General features: G+C 30.9%; 1 protein-coding gene across 2 annotated transcripts in view; it reads left to right on the top strand.

The window, feature by feature from the left end:
* The window catches only part of LOC105202130 (cartilage-associated protein-like), a 35,771-nt gene extending 23,561 nt beyond the window's left edge, over positions 1-12,210 (top strand). The window contains exons 4-13 of one of the 2 annotated variants that reach the window (XM_039447425.1): positions 1,054-1,179; positions 4,748-4,884; positions 5,167-5,333; positions 5,641-5,717; positions 6,103-6,355; positions 7,200-7,506; positions 7,607-7,842; positions 7,929-8,242; positions 8,324-8,430; positions 8,572-12,210. In XM_039447425.1, coding sequence (XP_039303359.1) covers positions 1,054-1,163 — 110 coding nt within the window. In that variant the 3' untranslated portion in view covers positions 1,164-1,179; positions 4,748-4,884; positions 5,167-5,333; ... (5 more) ...; positions 8,324-8,430; positions 8,572-12,210. Of the gene's footprint in view, positions 1-1,053; positions 1,180-4,747; positions 4,885-5,166; positions 5,334-5,640; positions 5,829-6,102; positions 6,356-7,199; positions 7,507-7,606; positions 7,843-7,928; positions 8,243-8,323; positions 8,431-8,571 lie in introns of those variants that run through there. The other variant, XM_039447428.1, reaches the window with a different exon arrangement.
* Positions 12,211-26,169: the final 13,959 nt, after the last annotated feature.

Below are 26,169 nucleotides of genomic sequence, written 5' to 3'. Positions count from 1 at the left end.
AAACGATCTGTAAATCGTTTAATGACTTATTAATCTCAAAACTAGAGATTTCATGCTTTAAAATATTTTTTTTTCAAAATTTCTTTTACGATCATTTTTGACAAAGTTACATTCTCTTGAACTATGCCTATTTTTCGGAGTCAGAATAGGTAATCCTTTAATTTTGGCGTCGAGTGTATATACAAGGTACTATATATCTTACAAAGCGCCCACTAATTATACATGGTTATATATAATTATCACATCTATACATAATTATTATTATTATATCAAATATGTCCATGTCAAAGAAGAAAATCAAGAAAATATATATTTTTTAAAACTAAATATTTATTACATTTATATTAATGTATTCTGTTTTAATAAATCTATTTTTCCGATCTTATTTTTAATCGGTCTTAATACCGTATTTTCAGTGCAGAAATCCTGATCGTTTTGTATTATTTTTTTTCGGTTTTAATCGCACATTTTTGGCAGGAAAATTATAATGAAATCAGTGTCGTTTCGATATTGATATCGTTTTGACATCGATTTGATAATTTATATGTCACTGGGATTCGAAGCAATGGACATGATCGAATCGAAACCTATTTTCAAATCGATATAATTTTGATAAAATCTTTTCGACATTAAATCGACATCAGTTCGAAGTATTATTTTTCACTGGGTAACGTAATTTTGCTAAAGAAAAAAAGTTGTTTTTTTTTTTAACATAAAGTATTACATTTTTCAACTTTTGGGACACCCTTTATATCGATAAATAAATAAACGCACAAAAACTTCAAAGTACCTGAAGTTTGTTCAATTCAATAACATTTTTAACTTTGGGCGCTCGTATACATACCATTAAAACATACAAACCTTTAAAACAGCTCATAGAATTAACTCGCAATGATAACTCTTGATCAGCATTACACGAAGTGTCATTTGCCAAAGTTTCAATTCATTTAAGTGAAATCTCAATTTCCATAAAAAGAATGCGGAGTCTTAAAGTGTATGACTATCAATAATTACCCAAAAAATATTTTTTGTTTATCGTTCAATGTTTTTTAGATCACTTTGCGTTCTGTCTGAAGTGCAAACGTGGATGTTCGCTTGCGTTAAACAACGTGAATGGTAAATTTCAGAGTGATTTACTCAGAAGTCATTATGATTACTTATAGTTCGCTTATTATAAACGTAAGTATTTTAATCTTACCATGGTTAATTTTATTAATCCGCTTGAACATATTACTTATTATAAATTTTTATAAACTGTTTTATTAAAAGAAATGCATGATTTTTTTTATTTAGGTAATAATAGCCACTATTGAGACAAGTTCACATAAAAAAATTTTCTTTGTTTTTAATTAATAATTTTATGACAAATTATGTTATCTACTTTTTATAAGAAATTATTTTCTGTATTATATCATGTCGTTTCTATTTTTTCAGACAATTAAATTTTTGGTAAATGTGTACAAAAGGGGAGCTGCACCCTTACCTTGACAGATATTATTAAGGAAATGGTCATGATTTGCAAAAGGTTTTAAGTAATGCTCACTCTTTATTAAATAATTTAACAACAAATGTTAGTAATTATGTACTATAGAGGATTTAGCTCCGTTCACTGTAAAGTCACAATAAAGTTTAATGACCTTTAATATTTTTTATACTATAAAATATATTTAATTACTTGTTGATGTTAATTAATTACTTAAGTGGATACATGCGATTCATAATTTGAAAATAAAAAAACATCTATTTGTTCGTTTATCGACTTACTGTCTGAGAGACGCATTAAGCCGTACGTGGCAGTCACTAACGAAATCGAAACAACGCATATCTTCCGATTTATACTTTTCACGTAACAGACTCTTCGTCTGTATCCACTTAAGTAATTAATTAACATAGTAATTAAATGTATTCTCTAATATAAGAAATATTAAAGGTCATTAAACTTTATTCGTAAATATTTTTTTAATAAGGAATGATCATTACTTAAAACCTTTTGCAAGTTACTCAGGTCCATCTCCTTAATAATACATGTCAAGGTCATCAGAGACTGCTTCACTTTTGTACATATTAACTAAATTTTTCCCCTTCTCATATTTTCAAAGATTTATCGAGATGACAATAGTACAGGTTTACAAAATTTAAAGAGATTTTGTGCTTCGAACATTGAAGAATTTTTCTGTAGAATTTCGATGCGTTGAAAACGATATGTTATTTCTTCCATCCCTCTCCATTTTTTAAATAACCGCATAAAAAGTTCAGTTTTTAATTATAATACAATTTCAAGCTAAGCCGACTAATTTTTGAAACCTATGTCGCTATATTCGATCAAACACTTTTAATTTAACAATTATAATTGTACAGTAGTAATCAAAAACTTACAGAACCATCAAGATTTTTTCGACGTTTCAGTAATCAAAAATAATAACAGTATTGTTTTCAATGTGTATCATAAACTTATTTTATTAGAAAGATAGTTCGACTTCTTTTTTCATTAGCCTTTAAATTATAAAAAAGGTATTATTTTGGACAATAGTAAATAAAATAATTTTACTGTTACATTCTTGATTTCACAAAAAGGAATTTTACACCCGCAGTTAACATTTTATTGAAAAACAACTATCTTTTGAATTTTATATTTTTCATGATACATGTTATTGAAATATTTGTTTTACAAAAATAAAAATAATGATATAGATAAGAATTTTGATGTGAGAAAGAATTCAATCTTTGATGATTAAATAATTTTTTTACAAACAACATATGACTACTGAAATCTTCTAAGGATCTCTCAAGATCATGACCTTGACAACACATGTCAAGTTTAAGGCCATCGGGGCAGCATTTCTTAAAACGAGTAATTACCAAAAAAAATTAATTAATAAAAATTGTTTATTCAATGAATAAAAGCTGATTGAAAAAAACAAACAACGTACTCATTCTCAACGCATCCAAATTCTACAGAAACATCGGATAATTATTGGCAGTGTGGAAGCATTGTATAAATTTTATAATTCTTATAGCAACATAACGGCAACAGTACGAATTTTTATGACGCTTTCAAAGTCGCCGATAAATTGCCGTTGTTACTAAAAGTTGTGTGTCACATTGTAAAGACAATTTGTTAATAATGCGGGTTTAGTTACTGCAAATTTGCTGGTATGTGCATTACGATGCAAGCAATATGCCAGTAATAATACAGGCACGTTACTGTCTAGAAGGTCAAGTTTCAATAAAACAAGTTTTTAAAAATTTTTGGAAAAAATTAATTTGAATCAAACTAATATATTTTCTCATTTTTTCCGTGAACTCTTTAGTTTCAAAGTTAAAAAACATTTTTAATCAAGAAAGGTTTACAGACGGTTATAACAAGACTTTAGTGCTGAACTAATCTCTGTAAGTATACAAAATTCTTAAAATATTATATGAATATTAAAAATTAAAATAATGTTACTATGAATATTACGGAAATATTATTTAATACTTTTTAGTATTATGGAAATATTTTGTTAATAAAATAAGAATAATCTACAAGAGCTAATAACTCTAACAGCAATTTACTGCTAGATTGCTGTAAATCTTGCAGCAGATCTTGACAAATTCTGCCAGCAGGACATTATAATCTGCTTCCTCATTTTGTTCAAGTCCTCCGAAAGATTCTGTAAGGCAGATTTTTGCAAGAAATTTGTACATATATCTGCTGCAGGAATTGCAATATTCTGTTTACAGATTGTAGTTAAGGGAAGAATCTGCTTCAATAAATTTGATTTCTGTAGCAAGTATTATATCTACAAACAGTTCATTTGCATGTACATTGCACAAATCTCTCAGACAGTCTGTCAGCTGATTGTCAGCAGGACTAATTGAGAATAATCTTTTGCACATCTGACTCAATTTTGATGCATTTAACTGCACGCAGATTCTGTTATGCAGAAAATATTACTAGGATTGTCACATAATAATCCCGTTAACGTACATATAGAAAGAATTTGAAGTCATTAAATAGTCATTACTACGAGAATTATGAACCGTGGGGTTCTTATCTCTGCTAACACACATACACATATATATACACACAGGCGCAGTCATCCACAGATATTCATACGTATCAATATACATATATGAGCAAGCACACAAGTTCAAATCCGTAATCTGTATAAGTGCACATTAATATTCACAATTCATAAAGGTTACTATCAACTCAATAGCATTGTGAGGTCTTTAGACGTACAGTCCACGTGAAATGTTCGTGACTACGAGTGATATAAACGACGTTCTTATCTCGTATTTTCGATATGCTTAAACTGATTTTTCATTTTTTTTTGTATGATAATAAATTACATAAACACATTCTGTAGTGAAATCGTTTAATGCTGCGATTGTTTACGTTGAATTATTACTCATATGGAGAAATTAACTTTTGATTGAGATTTGCACTATAAAACTACCTTTTTGTCTGATGATATTTTATCACACTATAGCGCTTCAAAGCAAAACATTATTTAAAAGATATCAACTTTCTATTTTATATAATTTAGAAACAAAATATTGTAAAGACAAAACTAAAAGATATAAGATTCAAAACTTTATTCATTTCTTTTCAAAATTCATTTTTGAAAACTTCTCTATAATTTCTTTCTCCGAGATACTTAACTCTTCATGAGATGCGAGATAATCTCAAGTGTACTGACATTTCTGAACAGTAGCATACATTATATGTATAAATAATCATTTTTATTTATTTTATGCATAGTTGGTAAATTAAAAGAAGCATGTGCAGCAGTTGCGAGTTACTTATTATTTTTACCTGCCGACGAGACAATGCTTCATAATAAAGACTATTACAGCGCTCAACCGAAAGTAAAAGAAGAGTACTTCACGCCAAGAGCGGTATGTAAAAAAAAAAAAAAAAAAATAAAATTAATAAAAATATAGAGTTCTAAAGTACAAAATAAACATTTAATATTTAAAATATTTTAACGGAAATATCATGTATTGAATTTTCATGTACATTTGATAAATTAGAGATATTTATTTTCATGTAAAATATTCCAAAAGAAAAAATTTTTATGTCACTAAAGGTAAATAAAAATTATTCAAATGAATGGAGCTGTAGAAAGATCTGCAGAAAAAATCTAACGTGTTAACAAATTTAACGAAGATCGTTTTTAGGAAGCGATTTCCTAAAACGGCAAGAATATGAGCTAATGCTACTGTATTATATATCGGAGGAGTTTGCAAAAATCGAAACCAGATTTAATGAATACATCAAAAAGATAAATATTAATGAGGTCAACGAGCAGGAATTAAAGGAGGTAAAAGACGAGACAAATTATCAGGTATTTTTTTTTTCTCAAAAGATTGGAAACCTTTTAAGCCTTTCACACAATAGAGGACTATTAGATATTAAGAATGGAAATTAAAATTTTGGAATCAATTTTCTCAATAAATATTAAATATAATACACAATGGATACAAATAAAATGTAAGATATAAATGTGCCATGATGCTACAAGATACAATATAACTTAATTATTATTTATTTATAATGTTTATTGAGGAAACTGATTTTAAATTTCATTTCATATTCCTATTACCTAATATTCCTCTTGGCCTTACTCTAATCATTTTGATTTCTGTTTGAAGGACGATGAACGAATAAACCACAACTTCACATATCGTACTTGAACCGCTCAGCTCAAAATAATTGATGAACTTTGGATGTACGAATGCATTTTCTATCGGATTTAATGTTAAAATATTTTTACTATGTGTTGTACATTTATATCCAAAAAACAATAAAATATTTAAAAATAAATTAACATTTATTATAACTGTTGCAATTTAGTAAAATAAAAGTAGTTAATAAAATCAAAATATATTAAAGAAGTATTATAATAAATTAATAGTGTATATGGTATTTATCAGAGTCCGCCGTTTAATCGCCTGTTTAAATGCAACCCTATTTACTTGTATGTTCATATCTAAGTAAAGCTGTAGGCGCGAGAAAAAAGCTCTATAAGGAAAGAAAACGAAGTTTGTTTTTTATTTCTGATGTTGTGTTATTATTAGTGTTTTATTTTTTTATATGTTTATTTCTTATTTTAGGACTACTTAAGACTAATCTTGCATCCTCTTCCGGATTATTTGTCGATTACTTGAATGCGATTCATGGGTAATCTATCAGCATTCCAAGACAAAGAGGAGATCAAAATACAAAATGATTGTGTGATGGAATAGCTGGGAGTCACGGACAATGTGCGATTGATAGCAGGAACAAATGAGCTTGGAAAAAAACCGCTATGTGATTGACGGTCTCCTCAGTTTCATTGATTGCAATTTGCTGATGCAGCACGCTCAGGTATCAAACTTGGCTCTATCACTGATTACTTGATCAATTTCGAACATTATAATTACGATCACAAGACATTCTTCTTAAACACGATTTATACATAACAATTGCATTATGAGTTTAAAATTATAACATTAATGTTTTATACTTGATGTTTACATTATGATCTTGTAATTTTGTATTTGAAGCAAATGTGTAAACTGTACTAATCGTACTTTAATGAAATGTTTTGATAAGAGAAATTTTAATTATCTTCTCATACAGTATCAATTGTTGCAGAAAGCTTTCAAAAGTTTCAACCATTCACATCTCATATACAATACTTTTGAAAAGATTCTGCAAAGATTTTTGCAAAATGTCATATGAAATGTTATAATAAAAATGTTTCTAAAGTCTATCACATGCAACAAATTTTTAAATTGTACTTTTTAAAATGTTCAAATTGAGCAAATTTTTTACTTGAGTACGTTAACATATCAAAATAGAACATTTTAACACACGCTATTCATTGTTATGTCTATCGCATGTTTCCTTAAATTCTTTTCATTGTTTTTCTTATTTGACATAGACTTTACTAACTTATAATATATTTAGAGGTTTAACATCAAATATTTTTTATACAAAAATTCTTTTATCTTGTATTGTTTCGTTTCTAATTCTTTGAAATTAAACGTTATATTCTACTAGAATATAATACATACTATTTGAATTGAAAAACCCTTAATTGGAAAAATAACTGACAGAAAAATTTTTACAAAAAATAATAATTACGAAAAGCTAAGAATTTCTACGAAAAATTACAAAAAAATTACATAGATTGGAAAAAATTTTTTTAATTCTTAGATATTCGTAGAATGTTGAAACATATCTACGATAGAGCACGATAGTGTTACGTTCAGTCTTAAAGAAAAAATGATTAAGGAAAAGTTGGAATATAAGGAATATAAGGAAGACAGGGAAAGACGGAACAGAATCCTTAAACTCGTGGTCGTACTAGAATTAGACGGATGTACGACACGAGGGCGAATGCACTTTGATGGGAGAAAACGAGACGTAACTGACGCGACGTGACCTGACGTGACGTTGGGTAAGGCAGAGAAAAGCCGTAAGACTTGTTGTGTTGAATGTATGATGATCTATTAAGTGCGCGGAGAGACGAGGTGAATAATATTAATATATTAACTTAATAATTTATAACTAAATATGATCTAAATTAAAATAAAAACAGATTTTATTCATAACGACAATAATTTGAATTAGAGAAAAGTGAGCTCAAGAGCCACGCAGGATGTCGGGTGCAAATAAATAGCAAAAAACTCCAATGTCGGGCAAACGTTTCGACCTTTAATGACGGTCTTCCAAAAAATTCCACTATTTTGATGCAGAATAATATTGCATTAGAATAACTCGCTACATGCAGCGAGCAACTACATCAACTACAATTTACTCATTAAGCTGTACAGTTGCATTCTTTTTCGGTCTTCTAATCTTATTTAGTAAGTTTGATTTACAAAATTTATTTTTCTTCTTTTAGCTCTGAACTTTTATTATTATTCTAATTTATAGTTTGCTTTTTCAATAGAATATTTAGTTATTTTGAAAGTGATACAAGAACAAAAATGTCAGATCATTCTCAATATTGCCAAATTCTTGATGATTTACTTGAAACCAGCACAGATGATTGCGATCAGGCAGGATAATTGCGATCCTGTATTTATTAATGTTGAAGAAAAGCAAGGCGATGAACTTCTAATCGAACTATACTGAGAGCGAATATTTCTCTATGATAAAAGTGACGCCAATTATAAAAACTCTTTGATGAAAGAAAATGCTATAGATAGAAATATCCAAAATAATGACTGAAACTGATTGTGGTAATAAATTATACTTATAATTGTATGTATAATTACTTATATAAAAATATAATTAGAGAAATAATGGTATAATGTATTTTAATCTGAAACTTTTACTGTTCAGGTGACATGTATACTCCATCCTATTGTCGAAAAAGATGCATCTCATTAAGGGACCAATGTAACAGAGAGAAAAGAAAGCTAGAAATTCAATCTAAAAGTGAAAGTGGTGTAAGTAAAACTAGTCAATTTCTTTTTTTTTTCCCAGTTAGCATTCTTGGACCGCGTAATTAAAAGACGAAGGTAAAATAACTCATTAAATTATTTGTTTAAATATATCTTCTCTTACGTATTTTATATGCTTGTTTTCAGAAGCTACACAAATTGCACAATATCTGAACCAGTAATTAATGAAGATGATGACTTGTTACAAAGTGTTGCAAGTTCATTAAACAGCGTAAATAAAAGTGTAAACAAGCAGCATATTGATAACAAAAAATATTTTAATAAAGAAAACGTTGCACTGAAAAAGTTGCACTGAAACACAAAAGGTGGAAAGTCGACGAATCAAACGAGTTAGAGCAATCATTAGCTCAAATGACCCAAAGAATTTCATCATATATGGAAAACAAGTCTTTAACGGCAGATAACGCTTTCATGGAATTTATAAAAGTACAATTTGGCACTATTCCAGAAAAGGAAAAAAATGCAAAACGAAAGATGATTATGAATGCTCTTACGATGCCATTATCAGAACAATAAGGATCATTTAATTTAAGAAATCTAAATAGGGTGTAACTGAAAAACATACATGAAGTATACCACGGGATACAGGATAAGAATCCAAATCGAAGAATTTCTCGCCATTTTTTGATCTGGGGTTTTTGTTCATAGTTATACAGTATTAAAGTTTGCTAATCCTCCTCCGTCTATACACGGCTTATTTGCAAATTTTAATACTGCATAACTATGAACAAATAAGGTTCAAATCAAAAAATAATTTGAGACTTTTGACGTAGGTTTTTGTCCTATATCTCGTAGCATACTTCATGTACACCCGAGGACTTTAATTCTGTCCATGGGGAAATTTTCCAAACTGAGAAATCACCACTTTCTACATACTTGCAGTTTATGGTTAATGAAACGACTAGAGCTTATTGGTTGTTATGTTAATCATAAACTGTAAGTATGTAGAAAGATAGCTACTTCTCAATTTGAAAAATTTTCCCATGGACAGAATCAAAGTCCTTGAGTGTACATTTTCTTAGTTACACCGTCTATATATTATGTTGACAGTACAAATACAAACATTAATTTCCTTTTTTTTGTTATAAAGATATAACATTATGTTTAATTTTGAATTTTTTTTGAGAGAAGAAAGATTGTCATAGATATGCTTATTATGCCATTATTAGAACAATAACGATTGTATATTTTAAGAAATCTTATTTCGACAGTGCAAATAGACATTGTTTTCAGATATCAATCTCACGCCATGCTGTTTTACACAATCCTACTGATATCCAGCTCCATAGTTTTTGTGACGCATCCCAGACTCCTTATGGGGCCTGCGTTTATGTCCGTTCTACCAATAAGACTGGAATAATCAAGGTTCAATTGCTGGCAGCAAAATCACGAGTGGCACCCTTGAAGATTAGTCTGCTACGGCTTGAACTATGCAAAGCAATACTTCTTGTTACTCTACGCGACAAGATATCTCCAGTTTTTAGCTGCACAATTTCAAAACGCTATTTGCTGAACAGACTCTGAGATTGTGCTAGCATGGATTCAAGGCGAACCATCGAAGTAGCAAGTTTTTGTTGGTACCGCATCGCAGAAATTCAGCAATTAACAGACAAATAAGATTGGTCACACGTACGATCAGAAGATAATCTAGCTGATATAATTTCATGTAGGATTCTACCGGCACAATTGCTTGATGCAACATTGTGATAGGAAGGACCGCTTTGGTTAAAGGAAAACTCATCACGATGGCCAACACCTTCAATGTCAATACCAAGAGACATACCTGAAACACGTACTCAACCAATCGCTTTACTTTGTGTCAAGGATTCATTCGATATTATTAATCGATATTTTTCATTAATCCAGTTAAAACAAGTCGTCGCAACTTATATAAGATTTGTAACAAATTGCAAATTATCCAAATCAAAGTCTTTGCTGATTCACGGACCACTCACCGTTGACGAGCTTCAAAGGGCTATGATCGTGTTAACAAAGATTCATCAACTAAAGGCGTTCCAATGCGAATTGCGCAATCTGCAACGAGACAAGGCGGTTGAGCCACACAGCAAGATTCTCTCACTAAACCCTTTCCTGGATCAGAACGGATTACTCCGGGTTGGTGGCCGGCTGAAGAATGCTCCCTTGTCCTACTCACAAAGACATTATATACTCTTATCTTCACATGACGCACTGACTGACCTGATTATACGCGATCAACACTTAATTTTCACACAGGTCCTTAAACGTTGTTGACAATACTTTGTGAAACTTTCAGGATAATTCATGCAAAACACGCGATATAGCGTGTACTGAGTAAATGTGTTCTATGTTTCCGAACGCGACCACGTAACTCGATACAACAGATGGGCAGTTTACCAGCGTCCAGGGTCACTTCATCTAGAGCGTTTTACCACACAAGTGTTGATTACGCAGGCCCTTTCAATGTCAAACTGTCAAAGAAATAAATCGAGTAAGGCTTATGTATGTTTGTTTGCATGGCCACCAAAGCCATACATATTGAGTTGGTCTCTGATCTTACCACTGAGATGTTCTTGAACGCGTTAAAACGATTCATTTCTCGACGAGGAAAACGCAACTCTATCTTGTCTGACAATGGCAAAAATTTCTTAGGAGCTAGCAACGCTCTACGACAAATGGATGAATTTTTATCACAATCCGAACATCAAACAAAGATTATAAACTTTGCGGCCGACCATGGAATTTCTTGGAAATTTATTCCGCCTCACTGCCTTCATATGGGAGGATTGTGGGAAGTTAACGTTAAATCTATAAAAACGCATCTCAAAGCTGTAATACATGAAACACTCTTATCGTTCGAAGAATTGTACATTGTTCTTGTTCAAATAGAGGTAATACTTGACTCGCGACCCTTGTGTCCTTTGAGCAGCACTCCGGATGAGTTGGCAGTGTTACTACTAGACATTTTTAAATTGAAACATCTCTTTTGGCTTTGCCGGAAGAATCAATGTTAGACGTTCCTTTGAATCGTCTCAATCGCTATCAATTAGTAACACAGTTACAACAGTCATTTTAGAGACGCTGGTCAAAAGAATATGTTGCTCTGATGCAATAGCGTATGAAATGGAAATCTTCAATGCGTAACGACGAAATCGAAGTAAGCAAACTAGCTTTAATTCGCGACAAAAATTTACCTCCATTAAAATAGCGTACCGGTAGAATATAAGAAACTCACCCCGATAAATTAGTAAGTGTCTTTGAAAACTACCGGCGGAATTATTCAGCGTTCATTACCCAAGATATGCATATTACCTGTTAATTAACGACTGCGTTTACTACTTAAGTTTATTGCATTAGGGTTTATTTATTTGTTGCAAACCACACAAATCACACCATTTATTATTTTATGTTCAGTTGTTGAAGTGATACTTCAAGGTGGCCGGAATGTATGATTTTGTAACACAAACTTTTGATTTCGTATTTTAACCACGCGTAGTCTATGCCTATGCTCTAGCGTTCGACGTCACGTAAGAGGGCGTCGGTCTTACACTAAAACCTGTTCTACAATAGCAATAAACACAAGACGTAAGGTTGTAATGTAAGAAATAAAAAGGTTTTATTCACTTACAAGCTCTTAAAACCCGCCTTACAACCTTACGGTCTTGTATTCTACTGCTATTGTAGAACAGACTTAAGTCTCACACAGAACACGCACGCACGCACGAAGCGTCGTGTATAGCATTATACACACATACAGAATAAAGCAAGTAATCGAGTTTAGTTTAATTCGACGGGTTTTTTCATTCAAATCCCCACACTCGCCATTGTACGACTCGATTAACAAAATCGATGCTCGCGGGGTCACGGAGAAAATCCGATCCTAGGATACCTTCCTGCGCGATTGGAAAACTGTTTGAAATTACGTGAATATGTACGGGGTGACCCATAAAATTAATATAAGTGGATCCGAGTGTTTTTACCTGCCCGTCGGTTAGGTTTGAAAATTTTGATAATATACCAAATGTTATTGATGTTTAAACATTACCCAGTCAATAAAATGTTACCACTGTGTCGACAGGCTGACGGCAGATTCGACGTGTTGGCAGGCTGAACTCAACTGATCTCAAATTTTGCTTATATTCTGTTGATATTCTATGTCAGTGAAATTACAGCACCAGGCGAGCACGCCGTACTGCCAGCACATGATGCCAAATAGTCGGCAGGATTCGAACATGACATGCGCAACATAATCTGACGGTAGACTGCTAGCACAAATCGAGCACCCCGTGCTGACAAGATCTGATACCACGCTGGCAGCAAAAATTAAACATTTTTATTCAAAAACTTTTATTATAAAAAAAAATTTTTTTCAGTTTTCTTGCAGATTTAATTTTTATTTTTATTATAGATTAATCTAATTCGCATATATTCTATTTTACTAATTACGATTAAGCATTATTTTACAATTTTTAAGAACGCACGGGGCCAACGAGATTTGAACCTAAGATTTCGGGACAATAATGGGAACGGCCTTTACCAAAAATTAAAGAAAGATGTTCCAAATTTAGTTTTAATTAAGTGTGTTTGTCATTCGCTGCGATTAGCAGTATCTCATGCAACAAGTGATACATTACCACGTGTTTTAGAATATTTAGTTTCTGAAACTTATAATTAGTTTTCACGGTCATCTGTCAGAAAATATTAATATCGTGAATTATATAAAACTATTATGGAAGGAAAAGAGTCAAAAAAAATTGTACAGGCTTTCAATACAAGATGGTTTTTAATTGAGTTTGCAATATCCTCTATTTTAGATCAATATTTAGAATTAAAAACTCACTTTGAAGTTGTTCGCATTTCAGAAAAATGCTACAATGCAGAGATTTTATATAACATATATAAAGATGAAACCAATTTATTATACTTATTATTTCTAAAACCTATTTTACATAATGTTCAACAAGTAAATAAAGCATTCAAAGCCAATAATGTAGTTCCTCTAAAGTTATTTAAGGATCTTACTCTACTCATTAATAGTATTAGTAAAATGATAGTACTTCCATGTCATAAAGTAGATTTTATAAAAAATGTTATTTAACCATTTTTAGATCCTAATCCCTATTTGGGTTATGGGTTTAAGAATAAAATTAAACATCTCAAAGACGAAAAAAGAATTAATATAAAAGAAGAAACAAACGTAAGATCTCGATGCAGAAACTTTTTACTATTTTTATATAAACAAATAAAACAAAGATTACCTGACAACATTGAAATCTTAGAAAAAATTAATTTATTTTGTATTTGTTGAAAATGTACTTAAGCATCACAAACTACTTATTACACGTTTGTTAATTGAAATGAATATTGACCCCTTACATATTGCACAAATAGAAATCGAATATAATAAAATTCATTTAATTAAATGGAACAAAATACACCATACTGTATATTTATGGGAGAAGTATATAAATACCGAGACGCTATAGGTGAAAATCCTTTTAAAAATTTAGCAGAAATAGCTTTATTGTTTTTGGTGTTTCCAGTGTCAGATGCAGAAATTGAGCGTATATTTAGTCAACTCAACTTAGTAAAACATAAAACAAGAAATAATTTAACGTCTTTTGTTCGAGATGACGAATAATTTAACGTCTTGTTCGAGATGACGGTGATTCGAGCGCGTCACGCGTGGCAGCGCTCTTCCCGCTCACACGGCGGACCGCTGCTCGCGAACGGGAAAGCTATATGCTGTTGCCAAGTGGCAAAATCAATATTCGGCAAATAATAACAGCGAGCCTTCTCGAGAGATCTACGGAAATTGGTAACCGTCGTCTATTTACTGAATTCCTGCCTGGACCTTTCGAGGGGGATCGTTGTCTATATAAGGCACAAATATCAAACGCGCTTCGCGGTTGTTTTGCGAGATAACTTATAATCAACGCGTACGCGGACTTTATATTAGAATCGGCATACGTCTCTCGGAGAAAGATTTCGGCTACCGTTCATGACTTTGTAAATTCATGCTGTTCGACGATAAATGAGTGTAGCAAATTAAATAACTTTATTCGTCAGTTATACGACGCTTTATTTTTGGATAGTCACCCGCTCAATTTTCCCACCTCTCCTTTTTATCGCCGCCTCTCGCTCACTTTGCTCCACTCTCGCGCACAAGTCTTAATATATCTTAAATTCAATATTATGTATATGGTTTAAAAAGACACGGAAAGTGCTGTTACAATTATGAATTACCGGAAAATGTTTTAAATTGTATTGGTACTAATAAACTTATCACCAAAAATATGAGAATTTTAATATATAGTAAATGGCTTACTTCACGAATGCTTCGTGTAGATTTCTTTGCTAAGATTTTTTATTTTATTATATCATTCATAACATATAATAGAACATATTATAACAGTTATAGTTTATTTTATAATACTATTTTATATATAATGTTCATGTGCAATTTTAAAAATTGAATTTTATGTCGTATTTAAATAAATTGATATATTGAATTATATAATTATAAATGTATTGTTGTATTTGTCGAGACGAGCACGCAAAACTCTCGCGAAGGAGGCGCAAACGCACAACACGAAATAATTAGGCACTTTTTTTTTAAATAGAAAACACTGACTTTAATCAAATCACTATGTACAATTAATTCGTAACGGAATTATTTTAAAATTATTGCTTGACAGCTCCGCGTCCCAAAACAGAACAAAAGCCGGCCGCGCTTCTTCTATCTAATAGATCTTCCTTCGGCCAGCTTCTCAAGCTCAGCCGAACGGGCACAACAGTATTCTTTTTTATTATATAACTCTATTTTTAAAGCTTAATAAAATATGGCTATTTTTCAGCTTTTTTTAAAATGCCATCTAGTTTTTCTTTTTTTTTTTGAGAGTTAGCAACACTGGTCGTCAATATCGAACAGTACTGAACAATAAGCGCCTCCACTTTTAGCGAGAAGCAGTACCGTAGACTGGTCAATCTACTCCCACCACAAGCAGTACTCTCGCGTAATACGCTATCAATTGTTTTTGTGCAAAGGTCCGACGATTGACACGGTGACGCCGTTGTTGCCCGTCCGGCGCGGCAATCTCCTTCGTCCTCACCTTGCATGGAGGATGCGGGTCGCCTGCCGGCTGAGAAAGAAGAATCTTTTTATCTCGTGCGCGACGTGCTTTACCCGCTCCCGCTTGCCCAATGTACTTTTCTTTTATCTTCATTACATCTGGCTATACACAAGAGGTATGTACTCTTCGATTTGCTAGCTTCCATGTGAAAAAAATCTCACGTGTGTTATCCATGGTCTCTTTTGCTCCCTCGCTTCACTTTCTTTTTTGATGTACTGTATTTTTGTATTTTTATAACACCTTTCCTTATTTCTGTGATACGTGTTTATTTGGCGTGTCGCATTTGCAATAAATTTCGGTAATTATACAGTATAGAGAACCCAGCTCCAATTATGTTGATCTTGACATATGTTAAAGAGGCAAGGATACTGAACAACTTTTTGTTATAAATTAATTAGTGCTCTCCTACAGTTTTCGAGATATGCACTACTAAAAAAAAGGGGGAACACTTTCCAGACACCAAAAATTAGGCTATTTTTAAATGGCTGTAACTCGACAAAAAGTCCTTGTAGATAGAAAATAAAAAAAGCATTTTGGAGCTTGAAGTTTCAACTTTAACGCTGTATCAACTGATTTTTGGATCTGTGAAATTGGCGTGACATTTTGTTAATAACCTGCATTTTTTACAAATGTTATCCATACTCCGTAAAAAAATATCGTATGCAAAAAATTAAAAAAACATTTTAAAGCTTGAAGTTTAACATGCTATCAATGGTTTTCAAAAATTTTCTCAATTTCTCAGTGCTATGCCCCAAAAAATACACTATTTCTTCCTTAAAATTTTTGACAGCCTGTAGCTCAATAAAAAATTTTTTTCTTGACAAATCTAATGCAAGTGCCATAAAATATGACATTTTTTCTACAAAATGCTTTTTTTAAAATTTTCCTACGATTTTTTTTGACCGAATTAAAAGACTTCGAAGAAACACATTTTTTACAGTACATTTTTCCGAAAAATGACGTTTACCGCCGATATTAGCATTATAGCATTTTTAACTTGGTAAAAAAAAAAAATTGTAGAAAAATTAAAAAAAATGCATTTTGTAGAGAAAATGTCATACTTTATGGTACTTGCATTGCATTTGTCGAGAGAACATTTTTTTATTAAGCTACAGGCTGTCAAAAATTTTAAGGAAAAAACTATATCTTTTTGAGGCATAGCACTGAGAAATTGAGAAAATTTTTGAAAACCATTGATAGCATGTTAAAGCTAAAACTGCAAGCTTTAAAATGCTTTTTCAATTTTTTGCGTACGATGATTTTTCATAGAGTACGGATAACATTTGTAAAAAATGCAGGTTTAGCTTTACAGTTGCGTAACTCGGTCGAAAAAAATCGTAGAAAAATTTAAAAAAAAAAGCATTTTGTAGGCAAAATTTTGTAGTTTATGAAGCTTTACTTAAATTGTTCGAAAAACTCATTCTTCTTTTACTGACAACTTCTATTTTGCGACTCTTCTCAAGATGGAATAACATTTTTCTTGATCTACTTGCACGTGCTTTATAAAATTGCTTCGGTTTACTGCTTTCATGTAAATGATTTACGTCATAATGCAAAATATTGAGAAAGATTTAACGAGCCACACCAATGTACTCTGATGTTTAATGTCTGCGATCAGCAAACTTTTCATCGGTGCATATATAATTGTATAGCTACAAATTATGAAAATTCTCGTGTTATAAAAATGATTTAATGATGGATGTGTATGCATAGAGTAACTTCAAAAATTATAAAATTATAATATCTTACATATATAAAAATTACAAAATTTTGCTTTGCAACAATAATTTGATTAAAATGTTTTATACATACATATACATATAGTTTCTATTGATATATTTATTCTGATATTATTTACAAATTACTTTATGCATCCGAAAACTTTAATATGCAACATGTTGAGGTCATCTTTATTAATAACATCACTATGCTTTGTTAAGCATAAAGTATAGGAATTATGAGAACATTTTCGATCACGAGATCACCACATTTTTTATATCAGCGTTATTCAAAATTAGTCTTAAAAGTGGCACAGTGTGTCACATCAATCTCTCTCCTATTCTCCCTTTTATACCTGTAAACATTTATCTTTCATCCTCGGGAAATGCAATAGTTATTTAAGGCTGCTTCACTTGTGCAGAGAGTTTTGCTTATTTCAATTGGTGCTACGTTAACGTAAAGCAGCTCTTAATACTTTTGTATGGAAGAATTGTATAATGGAGAAATGTATAATGAAGAATAGAAAAAGCATTAAATGCGACTAAAAGATGACATCATGTTGTCTGTGCTTCTGGTAATGCTAAATCAATCTGCTTCAGCAATTAATACTATTTTTTGAAGTTATAAATCACTTTTAAACATGTCATTCGTGTCTATTCCTCATAAATCGTAAATTAATAAAAATTATTAATGATTTTGATTCTTAGTACCAATAAAACTAATATCAACCAATGTAACACCAAGTTACATGTAATGAAAATATTAGTTGCAATTTCTCACTCAACAACGTAATTGTTATGTAATACACTCGTTATGTATAGTATAACAGTTACATTGTTGAGTGGAAAATTACAACTAACATTTGCGTTACATGTAACTTAATTGATGTTTGCTGGGATGTTACTATTTTTATGAGTTTTATTAAATGTGTCATTTAGATTTCGCACGTGTAAAATTACGTTTTGATGGTAAACGCAGTCTTGATTTACGACGTGATAATTACGACGGAATTACTGTTTCATACCGCGCTTACTTACGCGTAGAGTATGTCGTCTTTCTCACTTTTATATCATATAAAATATCAAAGTACCTTACAATTTTTTATGTTGTTAAAGCCTATTCTGTTTATTTGTTCCATTCATTGTCCTTCATTTGCCAGAAATGAAAAATGCAATTTTGATGCAATACCGTTTGCAAATCGAAACCACTTGCGCATGACATATGACTCTTTTCACAAAATTATTATTTAAAAAAAACACAAACATGCGAACGTTGCATGGAATGCTAATAAAAGACTATGTAAAATATAGCAAACACTTGAAAATCTATATCTATAATTATATTAAAAATGCATGTTTTTTTGCACATAAAAGAAAAGTTTTATTTAACATTTTTATAAGAAATAAAAAACATATATTTCTTTTACATACATATCTTAATAAATTTCTTTAGAGAATGCTAAAGTACCATATTACCAACATTTACAGTGCACTAAATATCTTCGAATTGGCGTTACAAAATCACAAAAACTTTTTTTTAGGATTGAAATATGTGTAAAAGATGACGCATTCCGGTCAATTTTACAAGAAAATCGAACAAAAATTAATAAATCATTAAAAATTCACTCGTATAACCGTCACCTCGGGTTAACTTTATCTTAATACAGAAGTTGTGTAGCTCGTACAAAATGATAGTAAAGCGCACTTCAAAAAACATACACGAATAACACTGACTGTGTGAAATTACGACTAAACGCCTAACAAAAAAGATATGCTAATGTGCTTTTACCACATGCATGTTTCGCTCAGCGAAGCTAAACTGTCATAAACAAAGCAGTATGGGACCCAACGGTAGTTGACAGGTTTTTCCGCAGATGGTAAAATAATCGAAAAACAAAGACAGATCTATGCGATGAACAAAGAGCGATAGCCTGGTCTCGCTCGAAAAATAATCTGCAGTGATCTGCAGTACCGACGTCGAGGAAGTTCTTCTGTTACTTTAGCATCCTCTTAACACTTATTAATGAGGCTTGAGTAGTAACTAGTTAAAAAGTTAAAAGTTAAGCAAAAAGTTAAAAAGTTAATAACTTTTAACTTAATTTAATTAATATTAAATGCATTAATTTTTAACTTTAACTAGTTGTTTTTAAACATTAACTTATTAACTTTTTTCTACATTAATTTTTTTTATCTGTTTTATAAATGACAGTATGATACATTAGTACCATTCTCAGCACTTGTAAAATAAATGTTTAGTGCAGGTGGTTTGCTATTTGATGACTTACTACGAAAGTAACCGATCGTTATTTTTAAATAACGTTGTTATTTAAATTTAATAATCACTTTAATAATAATAAATTTTAATAGGATTATATTTTATCGATATATTATACGTAAGGTTATATTTTATACGTGAAATCGTATTTTTAATAATTTAATTGTAAAAAAATTGTAAAAGGATATATATCTATATATAAAAAAAAATATTTCTTCTTTACTTCATATAAACTTAAATTATAAATAAAAGAAAAAATTTATTTGTTAATTTATACTATAATTGTTTCTTATTTAGAATAATGCAATTTTATAAATTACAATATTCTAATTTTATGTAAATAATGATTTCGAAAATTAACTTTTATTTTAACTTACGTTAATTTAATCTTAATGTAACTTTAACTGAGTTAATTTTTATTCATATAACTTTTAACGTAACTAAATTAATTTTATGTGCCATCAACTTTAACTTAATTTAGTTAAAAAAAATTTATTAACTTATCCAACCCTGTTATTAATAATTGATATTTTTGTTGAAGGAAATTTCAATGCTTGTTTGACATACACACATCGTAACAAAAACTGTTACATCATTTCGCTCTTGGCACATTTGAAATTAGCACTTATTGCACGTCAAAATTGAAGTGCGTTTGATACTTGCTATTACCAATTGTAATAATTGATGAGTGATATGACAAACATTGATCGTCCTTAGATTCAAATCAGCTGTCAGTTATGTAATTAATATGCTGACGAACAAATTACCTTCGGCGATTACAAAGTATTACTGCGCATGTCTACCGAAACGATTTGCAGTTATTTTTATTATTAAGCCATCAATTATCGCTGCATGCCCACAAAAAAGTGTCATATCACAAGGAACTTTTTATTTGACGATGTTGTCACTCGTTAATGGACTGTCCGCCGACCTCCGCGCCTGATCATCATCCCGAGCATTGTCCGCTTCCTCGTCCAAATTTGTTGCTTGCTCCGAAATCGGAAGCATAGCGCAATTACAAACGTAATACTTAAAGTTCTTTTCTTTGCACATTATAGATATTTACATACTTTCTATATATAAAATATACTTTACATTTCATTAATCATCAGTCTTTCTTTAAGAAAAAAGGTCTTAAAATGTAGCATATTTGTGCATTAATTTTACAAAATTTTATTAATTTGTGCGTGCCTTTAATGTATTTTATTTCTAGTATAATTTTAGTAAAAATTAATTTTTTTTTTTGATAATTAGGAAAACCAAAAAATTACTTTCGAGATATGAAATTAGTTTTACATTAATTGTCAATGTTAGTTACAAACGCCGTCCATCTAACAATAAGTGCAACGCAACGTGTCCAAGAGCTACATACATTCTTCTCACGCACCGCGTGAACCACATGTGAGCTATTAAAAACCAGTGCTTCTCAGCGAGCATATTTTTCGAGTGTTCTTTAAACATTTCGTCAAGCTTTTAGTGCGCAAAACAGCACCCTGCGATCTTATTCGTTTCGACGGAAACGGTTCCTATTGCGCGCAGAGGAACTTTGTACATCTTGCCGGAACGATGGACGTTTCACGGAACACGGTCAGTGAATATAGCTGGAAATTCATTGAAATTCTCGTGTTCCGCGATCGTCAAGGATCTCAATTGTCGTCGCGCGTCGTATGCTTCCGCCGGCTTACGAGCCAGCCGACTTGTACGATCAGTTTCTACCTACTGCAAGCTGTACTTCTTATTATCTGAAGGATTGTAACTGCTTTTCCTAACGCCAATACTGGCCGACAGTGCGTTTTTATAGCCTGACTGCAAAACTCGAAAATGTGAGTCTAAAAGTACTTTAATTAATTCATAGTGTGAAAAATGTAAATAGTTGGCATGAATGAACTAAATCTTTTTTTGTACAACTAAATGTTGAATCAACTCAATGTTTAATTGATTGTATCGGATTAAATATTTTGATTTTTTAATAAAGTTTTTTCTCAGTGTAAGATTTCTGTGTTAGTTTTGTTAGTTGAAACCTTTTCTGACAAATGTGAAATTAATCTCCCATTAAAAATTACTGCTATCAACACTTCTTGCTTAGCAAATTATTTGTGTTATTAACATTCCAGACACTTAATGTGGAAATTCCGATATATATCTAACAAGCTAAAATTATCTTGAATTACTTGTTAAGAAAAAAGTTCAAAAGAAAACTGCGTAATGTCAAAGGAGACATAATTTCGTTTTAAACAGAACCAATTCTTGTTTGAAATGTTTCTTTTTATAAAAGCAGTAGTTAAAGAAGAATTTAAGATTGTTAACTCTTGCAAGTTGCAAATAAAGAATATTATTCTGTATGTTATTTTAGACTTGGTTTGCGATGATTCACAAACCTAGATTTTGAATTTTAGCATGACACAGTCGTGTTTTAGTATTTTTGCAGTATATTTGCAGTACATTTAAATAAGATATAAATGTTATTGTTGAAAGTATTTTTTATCGTGGTTTGTTAAACCGTAGCGTTAAAGAAAACGGCTGTTCGCGCAAACATTTTAAACGATTCAACATGAGCTACAGGACGTGTAGGGCAGAACAAAAGATAGGGCAGAATGATAGGGGAGAGGTCGGCGATGGCAATACAACAATATGATTATACGGCGTTTTGCACCGGTTTTCTGCAGCAGCTCGAAACCCCGGAAAAAAATTTAATGAGTCAAAAAGGGTTGAAGAGGCGTCCGTTGCCAGGCCAGATTGGTTCCCCGAACGATGGCAGCTGATGCAAAAAAACCGGTGCAGCACGTCGTATAATTATATTGTTGTATTGTCATCGCCGACCTCTCCTCGTTCACCATCTTTCGCTCTGCCCTAGACGCCTGTAGCTCATGTTGAATCATTCGAAACATTTGCGCGAACAGCCGTTTTTCTTTAACGCTACGGTTTAACAAACCAAGATAAGAAATACTTTCCACAATAACATTTATATCTTATTCAAATATACTGCAACGTAAAACACGACAGTGTTACGCTGAAATTCACCTAGGTTTGTGACTCATCACAAACCAAGTCTAAAATAACATACAGAATAATATTCTTTATTTGCAACTTGCAAGAGTTAACAATCTTAAATTCTTCTTTAACTACTGCTTCTATAAAAAAACACATTTAAAACTATTGCTTTTATAAAAAAAACGTTAAACCCTCGCGCGTCCGCGAAATTCGCCGCGAATGATAATAGGCCGGTTCAAATTCGGACACCGAGGGTTTTTCTCCCCCCCCCCCCCCAACGGCGGTTACCTGATCACGTGTATAGGTATGCCGCCGTCGACAAAGCACTCCTGTTTTGATAAACATTCGCCGGTACACTGCCCTTGTTTATCAAAACTGATAACGGTGCAAGCACGTGTGAGTCATACCTCGCAACCTACTCCCCCGCATTCACAATTCTCCCACACACTTTACCCCCCCCCCCCTTTTGTTGCTCCTGGATTTGAACCGGCATAGATCTACTACTAAAGCCGATTAGATTTAGCGAAAGTTATTAATAAATTGTGTTCCTTATTAATGTCAAAGTAAAGCTGTAACATTTTCATTTCAAGTTGTACAATAATTGGTTACTAATTATTTTGTAACCGCCCTTCGCCCCCGTCAGCCCTCTTATTTCTAAATGTGAGTAAGAATTAAAATAAATTATTTTGTTTTTCAAGATATTCGATGAATAGAAAATGAAAATCATTTATGAACTATTTAAGCAATTTAGAAATTACGTATAGAATACATATCCGAGCTTATCAATAAATGGTGAATGTAATCTATGTGTAGGTCGTCATGAGAGACAGATTGGCCGCAAAGAGAGCATGCAAAGATTCCAATTTTATTATCGATTGTTGTAAAGCAAAAGTCAATTTGGCCATTCTCGGAGCTAAGTCCAGAGATAACTTGCAAACGTGTAAGTATAATTTATTTTTATCTATATTTTGATTACGAGATTACTAGTATTTGCCAATTAATAATTCCTACGTTGTATAAAATTAACTTTTTATAATTTACTTTCATTACCATATAAAACAATACTTAATTACTTGAACAATTGTCAGAATCTGATTCTCATATGAATTTGATACGAATTTTCGTGCTGTTGCTATATTATCAGGTCTCTGTAAACTTGTTTGTCGCACACAATAGGCGATGCGCATTTTGGGCACATTGGATAAGAATTTGGTCGCATTATTTTTCTGCCACATATATTTCCAAGTCTGAAGAGGCATTTAATCAAAGTAATTTTTTCCGATATTAATTGCAATAGATAAAAAATATTGTATAATATTTAAAATGATAATGGTTTGATTTCAAAGTTTTATCTAACCAGGGACTCTGACCGAACTGAAACCGATAATCGTATCCTAATCGATTTTTTTTATGACCGAAACCAAAACCAAAATATTGTTTAGGCTAATTGACCGTAACCGTAACCTGACCGAAAATACTTTTCCGGTTTTTTCAGTCAGATTTTTGGTCACATTTTTTGAAATGTTGTTAAAGATTATACTGAAGATCAAGTAAATAAAGAAGAAAAAGCACGTGCAGTGTAGACTTTTCTCTCTACAAAATAAGAATAAGAGAAAAATATACACGGCATCTATATTTCATCTTTTAAATATTTTTAACGCTCCATAGATATGCAGTTGATTTTAAAGATTAATTTTTTCTTCAATTTCTGAACATAAATATAATAGAATACCCAGATAACAAGTTTCCTTCATGTTGCAATCAATTTGATAAAAATTACATTGCCTAAGTTTCCACCTTTATTAAGGAAAGTGGCTTCCGCTTTTGCTTATGATTTTGCCGGCAATGTATGCCAGAAACAATTGTGCGCAATCGGAGAGAAACCATATCCCTCTTCTATTTTATAATTATTCTATTTTTATAATAACTTAAGTTATTATATTATATTACACCTCGTAATCCCAATGAGCAAAACAATATTTTTATATTTTAGAAAACAATTTTTGCAAAAAAAATTCCATTCTTAGGAATTTTTTTCGGAAATTTCCAAGCGATCACCCATCCAAGTTCGCTGAACGTTGCTTGACCTTTGTGATCGCTGCAAACTGATCCCTCGTGATGACCTGTGAACACTTTATGCTGGTATGTGTATATAACTGGTAGATCAGATCAATATACTTTATCGAAAAAGTGAAATATGTATAATTAAAGCATATTACCTGCATTTATATAAACATGTATAAAATTATAGTTTTCACAAATACGGAATAGTATCTGGAATAAGTTTTGTTATTTGTTTAAATAAGAATGCAACTAGAAAATATTTTTTAATGTAATACAATATATTGTATATATAATCATAATTAAATTAAATACAAAATTTTTATTAAAAAACATTAAAAAAATATGGTCTGCTCATTAGGATGTAGATCAAGGTTTCTTCATTCATGAACCTATTTCGTCTATAATTTCATATGATTATATATCGGCACAGTATAAAAAGAATAAAAAAAAACTGCGCAACGATAATGTAACAATATCACTAGTTATTTTGTTTGTTTGTCGCGTATGTGTCATCACATGACATGTACATTAAATACACAGTACCATTTTGTATTCTATTATAAGAAAAATATATGTGGCAGTAAAAATAAAAAATCATTAAATCATTAACATATAATATATATTATTAAAACAGAATAAATTTTTTTATATTTACTATAAATGAACAAAATATTTATAAAAATGTTAACAAAATATTACTACAAATATTTTTTTTATTTATTATAAATATTTATATTAATATTTTTGTAAATATTTATTTTTCATTTACCATAAATATTTTAGAAAATATTTAATAAATATTTTAACAATACTTAAGATAAATATTTTTATAATCTTTTTCTGTCAAGTATATAAAATATATATATGAAATATTTCTATAATATTTATAAAAAAAATTATGATAATTATTTATTAATATTTATCATAAATGTTGTATGCTATCTGGGTATAACATACATATTTCATTGAAATATATTAAAATACATAAATATATAATTTTTATTAATTATGATGTTAACACACATTTCTTTATATCTGGAGGAAATATTATAATAAAGAATTATCGAAAACTATTTATAACAAGTTATTGGAAATTTTATACTAATAAGTTTCGTACACTATTGTCCTTCAGTTGCCTGAGAAACAGTTTCCTTCCTATTACTTTTAGATAGTCTTATATAAAAAGATTTGCGGCTGCGATATAACAACGTGACTGCCACAGAAGGAAAACTTGTAATTAGCAAATATTTCTTCTTTTGTGCAAAGAATGCATTGCTATCTAGGTAAGATCTTTGTAATGTTAAAACTAAATTTTTAAATTTTTAAATTTAGTTTTAATGAAAGTGAAATTATATTGCAATTTTTCCGGCTCTTTTAGAGTACCAACAAAGTTTGACAATTTTAATTGAACTTTTAAGACCGTAGATATTTATAGGTTTTTGATAAATAGCGATATTACAGGGTGTCTACGGAGGGTTATTTTTTTATTTCTTTGCTTTTGTTATGATAATTTGAATAAAATTAATATATTATTTTATAGAGAAACGTTAAACCAAGAAAACGG

The sequence above is a fragment of the Solenopsis invicta genome, chromosome 1, assembly GCF_016802725.1.
Source record: "Solenopsis invicta isolate M01_SB chromosome 1, UNIL_Sinv_3.0, whole genome shotgun sequence".
Lineage (NCBI taxonomy): Eukaryota > Metazoa > Arthropoda > Insecta > Hymenoptera > Formicidae > Solenopsis > Solenopsis invicta.
Note: the sequence above shows the minus strand (reverse complement) of the source record. Positions and strands in the feature narration are given on the sequence as shown.